This window comes from Coffea eugenioides, chromosome 3, assembly GCF_003713205.1.
Source record: "Coffea eugenioides isolate CCC68of chromosome 3, Ceug_1.0, whole genome shotgun sequence".
Classification (NCBI taxonomy): Eukaryota; Viridiplantae; Streptophyta; class Magnoliopsida; order Gentianales; family Rubiaceae; genus Coffea; species Coffea eugenioides.
The window spans coordinates 24,035,909-24,042,906 of record NC_040037.1 but is presented as its reverse complement, the minus strand read 5'-3'; the positions used below and the strand labels follow the sequence as shown (position 1 = coordinate 24,042,906).

The 6,998-nt window shown below is 36.1% G+C and overlaps 1 protein-coding gene across 1 annotated transcript; it reads left to right on the top strand.

The window, feature by feature from the left end:
- The first annotated feature begins 253 nt into the window (after positions 1 to 253).
- On the top strand, positions 254 to 6,239 carry LOC113765200 (ATP synthase subunit gamma, mitochondrial). Its single transcript, XM_027309292.1, has 9 exons — positions 254 to 486; positions 1,866 to 1,909; positions 2,040 to 2,192; positions 3,247 to 3,360; positions 3,441 to 3,568; positions 4,166 to 4,288; positions 4,362 to 4,481; positions 4,788 to 4,909; positions 5,937 to 6,239. Exons 1-9 carry the CDS (start codon positions 386 to 388, stop codon positions 6,004 to 6,006), a joined length of 975 nt encoding a protein of 324 aa, XP_027165093.1. The 5' UTR covers positions 254 to 385; the 3' UTR covers positions 6,007 to 6,239.
- The last annotated feature ends 759 nt before the right edge of the window (positions 6,240 to 6,998 follow it).

The window sequence follows — 6,998 nt, the reverse complement described above, 5'->3', positions numbered from 1 at the left end:
ATTATCAGCTCCCATTCACGAGTTGTCAACATCCATATTGTGAAAGCGTTACACGACAAAGTATTCAGTCCACGCTTTAATGCTCCCACCATCTGTAATGTCCACGCCTTCAATGCTCCCTCCGTAAAATATCCTCGCGCTTAACGGTTAACCTCCTAGTATTTTCTTCTTTCAAGAAAAAGGTCCAAAAAAAAAAAAATATTCGAAACGACGTAGTATTATGTAAGATAAAGCATCTCAGTCTCTGTTTCATAGCATCGTCATTTCATCATTTCTTTCTTCACTGTGATAACCCTAAAGCCCAAAAAGAATTCTGCATAGTCAGCTGAAGAGGACGGAGGAAAAGCGGAACCATCGGATCCAATATCAGTAATCAATCTCGGCAATGGCGATGGCTGCGTTGAGGAGAGAGGGCAGGCGCTTCGCTACCCCTCTGATGTCTGCCAACCCTGCCAACACCCTTCGATCGTCTCTCTTACCGTCCGAGTAATTACTCTCTCCGTCAAACGAAAATCCCTATCTAATAGTAGTATATTAGTTTTCGTGCCTGTGAGAAATCCCTATCTATAGTCGTTTGTGTGTGTGTGTGTGCGCTTTTATTTTTATTATTTTTTAAATAATTTTGTTATCATTGTTTCCGTAGAAGCATTGATTCAGTGTTTCTATTCCGGATTGTCTCGGCGAAATGACAGGAATTAAGTTTCTGAATACTGTAGAAACACAAGAAATGAAAAGATGAGCTGCTTTCTGAGTTTTTTTAAATGCTTATTTACGACATCTGATTAGGATTCGATACAGTTTCTCATTACATTTTAAACTAAAAATTGCATAGTGTGCTTTGTTGAATGTTTTATGCCAATGTTGGTTTGGATTGGAGGATAAATTGCTGTGGACTGGCTGCTGATTCATTACCTGTTAGATGTTTTGCCTGTGTTGTGCTTGTAGGTCTCAGCTTTAGTTTTAGTGTTTAAGCTATTCGATGGGGAAAGTCTGCCCTCGCTGAACAGATATTGCTGCCGGCTGGTGGGAAGAGTAACTATAGAAATTGATAAGCGAGATAGCCTCGTATCAAGCCTCTGCTATGTAAACTGGGTAGTCATACAGAGAAAGCAGATAGAAATGGAGATGGTTGCATTGCTGAGCTATAGGATTTCTGCTTTTGACTGGCGAAGATAAAGGAGGATGGTTGAATGGAAAATTTCTGAAATCTTCTTCAATTGCTTAAGCAGGAAGAAATTTTTAGACGGAGGTGCCTTTTTGAGTGCATCGAAGGAGTGCAAGCCTCATATTTTGTATGCTTGAAATATGATTTGTAAACTAATATGCACTAGGTAGAAAATGGTTATTGTCCTTTCAATAGGAAAAGGGGTAGTGTTAAAGATATACATAGCGATTTAGTTTGCAAGTTTTCGAGTTGAGAATATCTCTGTGAGGTCAGATTGTGGTAAATACCTTGTACCCCTCTTAAATAACTTTATGTGGGGTTGCGCAGTCATCATAAGGAAGTTGAATTTCTTTTTTTGGTGCTTGAAGTTCTTATGTTGGCTTCTTACTTTTTTCTTGGAAAGCCTTTCTTTACTGAGCATATATTCATGACAGTTTCAAGTGGATATTGAGAGGTTCTACGTACTGTACTTTCATAAATTTTTAGCTCTATCCGTAGGTACCTTTTCATCACATGATTACCACCTAGTTACGGTCCATGTGCGGAAGACCTCATATTATATTCATTTTGTTGTAAAAGGACATGTTCTCTATGTTCAAGTCTCTTATACTGTCTTAACAAGCATACTTTGTAATTTTGGCAATCACTTTCTGGCATTCTTTATTTAATAGTACTGTTCTAAGTGATGCCATTTGTGCAGGGAGCAGGCCATTCTTGGAGTTCGTAGTATTTCTACTCAAGTTGGTAAGGAATTATTTGTATTCATGGTGCTGCTTTTTAACTATCAAATATTTTTTTGGCATTCTCTGGGATTTCTTCAAGTGTTGCATGACTTTTTAATACTGAGTATCTGTGTGACAATACTCTTCTGCAGTCCGGAACCGCATGAAGAGTGTCAAGAATATTCAGAAAATTACAAAGGCAATGAAGATGGTTGCAGCTTCTAAATTGCGAGCTATTCAGACTAGAGCTGAAAATTCGCGTGGCCTCTGGCAGCCATTCACTGCTCTTCTGGGTGACCTCCCAAGTAAGTTGGTGGAGAATTTTTTGATTAACTGACCTATGGGGTTGAACTCACTAACTTAGAGCGACAATTTGTGTCTTTAATATCTTTTAGAAACTCTTTTTTTTCTGTTTCTTTTTAGAAGGACACCATTTTCCTCTTTTCTTGACAAGTAGCATCAGCTTTAATCCTGTTATCTCCCTTCAGACCTGAAATACTTCTATATATTGTTGCTCTAGCACTTCTTTTACCATGGTTTAATCTCATTGTTTGTTTTGCATTCTGATTCACGCGAACATTAATAGACTAAACTTGGGCTAAAAGATGAACCAAGCTACTTGATACTCAAATTGAGCTCAGCTTGGTAAGAGCTTGCTCAAGCTTGGTTTGCTAACTAGTCAAGCCAAGCTTGAACAGTGTTTTATGCTTGATGAACGGCCCGAGCTTGGTTTGATAAGTATAAAATTGGATTTTATATGTAAAAATGTCAAGCTGCTCGGGCTTGACACGAGTTTGGTTCAATAAAAGCTCATCCAGACATGGTTCAGCAAATAAATGAGCCAAGTTTGAACAAAATTTCAAGCTCGTTAAAATAATCAAACAAGCTTGAACACTAAGGTGTTCAGCTTGATTGGGCTCGTTGACCCCCATAGACTGAACTTTTAGAGAAGAATAGATTATCATGTGGGAAGTTCTTATATGTAGATGTTGCAGAGTGTTTCATCCTCATTTCTTCTGACATATTAAATCCCAATCTTGTGCTTGCACATTCATCTCTAATAGGGGATGGCAGGAGGGTCTGTGCACCCTGTGAAAGAGTATTATATCCAGTTGCTAATTGTATCTATATCCATTCATGTCTGATTTGTCTTCATTGCAAATGGATGGGTCCTTCTAATGTCCTAAGAAACTTGTCATTAGCTGCTGCCAGTATACTGGGTGTTCTGCTATGCATCCGTGTTGTTGTGTGATATTAGGAATTCTGTCTTATCTGATAAATTGCAACCAACTTCAACAGGCTTTTATTGTATTATATTTAGTTGTGATTGTTCCTCCTTAACGCTTTTTGTTGTATTAGGTGTTGATGTCAAGAAGACAGTTGTTGTTACCGTATCTTCAGACAAAGGTCTTTGTGGTGGCATTAATTCTACATCTGTCAAGATAAGCAGGGCACTTCACAAGTTGAATTCTGGTATTTTCCAAACTTTTTGGTTTCCCCAAGTTCATGTACCTCTAGTTCATGGTTACTAGTTGATCTTCATATCATATTAGGGCCTGAAAAGGAAGCTAAATATGTTGTTCTGGGGGAAAAGGCCAAGGCTCAACTGGTTCGAGACTCAAAGAAACATATTGAGCTCTCCATGACTGAGCTGCAAAAAAATCCTCTTAATTACACTCAGGTTAATAATTCTACTTCTTGTGGCATGAAATATTGTAGAAGACTCCATGTGTAAGCTTACTTGTAGTGATTGCTTTTACATTCTACCTGGCTTAGTCTTTATGTTTATACTGGTAAATGGTTATTCATATTGGTCGCTGTTTTTCTGGACCTTGGCTCATTAGACATTGACTGAATGTTAAAATTTTTGAACTTTGCTTTATCTGCCTTTTTTTCCCCCTTCCCCCTCGAAACTTTTAAGATTTGAGCTAATACACATGCTTGCAAGCAGTAAAATTGATTTCCTCTTTATCTTTTTTGTTTTGTGCATTCTTATGGATTACTTATGAAATAAGGGATCGTTGATGCTTCATTTGCAGAAGAAGAAGCTTTCCTGTTGGGCGTGATGTTTGTCTTTGAAATTGATTCTTGTGTAGTCGTCATATAAACAGAATCTTTTGGGACCCATAGTCTCTGTCTTTGCAGTATTTTATTGATGAAAATTAGATAATAGTTGCTTGGTTGTTTCCTCTACACCCAAGAAAACTAACTTGATATATAGTTGTTCTTGATATACTTTATCAGCTCCCTGTAACCCAACTTTATCACGTTTGTGCAGGTTTCTGTGCTTGCAGATGACATTTTAAAGAATGTTGAATTTGATGCATTAAGGCTTGTCTTCAACAAATTTCATTCAGTTATCTCATTTATGCCGACTACAGCTACAGTGCTATCACCCGAGGTTAAAATAACTTTGCAACTGCATTGTTTCGTGGAAGTTTTGTAATGTTACTCACCACGCAATTCATGTATAGGTTGTGGAGAGAGAAGCTGAGTCTGGTGGGAAGCTTGGGGATCTGGATTTGTATGAAATTGAAGGTGCTGAGACAAAGGGAGAAGTTCTTCAGAATCTGACAGAATTCCAGTTTTCTTGTGTATGCACTTGGCCTTTCTGGTGCATTATGTCTTCTGTTCAAATATACCATGAGAAGACAGTTCACTTATGTTTACTCTGCTCAGAAACTATGGGAGTGTGTCATTTGTGGTATTTGGAAAATCATAAGGGTCTTATTGTTTTTATATTGTGATTGATTGAATAAGAATGAATATGGAGTATTTTGGATGTTGTGATAAATTTGTCTGGGTATATAATTTCCATTGCAGAATTAATTATGTGTCAAAGCATCTATATGGAACAGATTATTGTCCATCCTTTGCTAATTGGAATTTTTCTTTTTTAGGTCTTGTTCAATGCAGTTTTGGAGAATGCTTGTAGTGAGCAAGGAGCACGGATGTCTGCAATGGATAGCTCGAGTAGAAATGCTGGCGATATGCTTGACCGCCTCACCCTTGCTTATAACAGGTCTCTCTCTCTCTCTCTCTCTCTCTCTCGCCCTCATGCTGGTGCATATCTGCACCCCCTGTAACATAATCAACCAATTATGCACTCTATCAGGAATTGAAGCAATCATTTGGTGAATTATGCATACCTTGTTTGAGATGTGTTGAACATCGACATGATTTTTACATCCTCGGACATTGGTTGCTAATATCAACCACTTTAGAAGAATAGTGCAAATATAATTGCAGAAAGAGCTTCTTTGCTTTCTTTCTTTCTTTCTTTTTTTTTTGGTACATTTGCAGAAAGAGCTTGTTTACATCTAGAAGAGCCTACAAGCTCAAAGTTTGTTGGAATAAAGTACAAAAACAGGATTTAGAATATTACTGCTTCTTAAACATGAATAAGTTAAAAAAGACCTCTCAAGTCAGATTCAGCTATTTCCAACTTCTGTTTCTCATCACAATTACTTCTAAACCTTCTTGTATTCTTGTTAGTCCTAATTTTCTTTAGATGTTTATCACTTAAGAGGGATCATCTTTGAAATCTTTTTCTATGTTATCTTATTTGTACGTTTGAAAGCATAGGTGTACTGAAAGTTTGAATTATATGTCGCAAGTACTTTTCCTCATCAACTCTGCTTCTAGCTTCACGCTAAGAAAGTACATCGACAAGATGTTTAAGCATTACTGCTTTTGTAGTCTCATGTAATTCTGACCCTGTCTTGGAATTTGAATGCATGTTTCAATTCTACATTTAATTAAAACAAATGTGTTTCTCAAGAGATTAACAGTAAATAGGTTATATATGTGAGAACTAACTGATTTACCATCAATATGAAAGCATTCAAGTCAATTATTATAAATGAGCATTTGACTCACATCTCACCCCTGCGAGATGACATGGACAAGCTAACATAACCCTCTTGAGAAAAGATATGTTATTGACAACTTTTGATGGTCTTCTTGCACAGAACTTATTGACAAGATGCTTTTTGATTAGTTAGTTATCTGCCTTTCTCATTAATCTTTGCTTTGGTATCTTTTAATAGAACCCGGCAGGCTTCCATCACCACTGAGCTTATTGAGATTATTTCTGGAGCTTCTGCGCTGACGGGCTAGTTGCACAGCCTTGCTCTACATCTTCTGACGTTGAGGAAATAAAATCGAGGCAAAGACTTAATTGCACCTTGTACATCAAGAGCTTATTCTGTCATTAATATTTTTCTTTTACTCTGCAACTTCCTGATTGTCACTGTTTGCTGTCAAAAGTTTTTTTGTTGAACTGCAAGCTTAAAGGCTCATGAATGAAAGGTGATTGAGATGCTCAATTGGCTAAATATTAGTTGCTTGAAGGTGTCTGCAATTTATTTGGTAAATTTGGTTATGTGGTACCCAATATTTTATTACAGATATACACGTGTGAGTAGAGATATGTTCTGCGTCTACGCTGCAATTGCAATGGAATTGGGATATTTAGTAGGCCTGTCCTAATGAGCCAGGCTTTGATGAGTTCAAACTCAGCTCATTTAATTTGAATTATTTTCGAACTTCGGGCTATGAGTTTCGGGTTCGTAAATGTGAAGTTCATACTCAACTCATATAATATTCGAGTTGTGAGCCTTAATCGGGTTTAGTCCAAATTCACTTATTACTCTTTAATTTTCTTAATATAATTACTGTAACTATTAAGTTGTAAAACTAATTTAACATTTACAAGACTATAATATTAAAATTAAACATGAACAAATAATAGTTCTTAAAATGTATATAAACCAAAATTTTTTTAATAATATTTATATTTAATCCATTCAAAATGCATGAAAAATAGTAATAAAACATGCAATCATAAACCAATACATCTTTAAAAGTTGAAACTTTTTTTATAATCTTGTGATTGAAATCCAAATATGCTTGATGATTTTTGTGTTTGTAGACAAAAAAAAAATCAACCAATATTATGTCAATACAAAAATTTACTCAACCAATAAAAAAAATTAGAGATTTAGTTATGCATTACCAATATTGGCTCTCAAGAAAGCTCATGAAAGAGTTTTTAGATGTATTTTTGTGTTTTGTAATTTATGTATATATTTAGTATTTAGTAATAATAT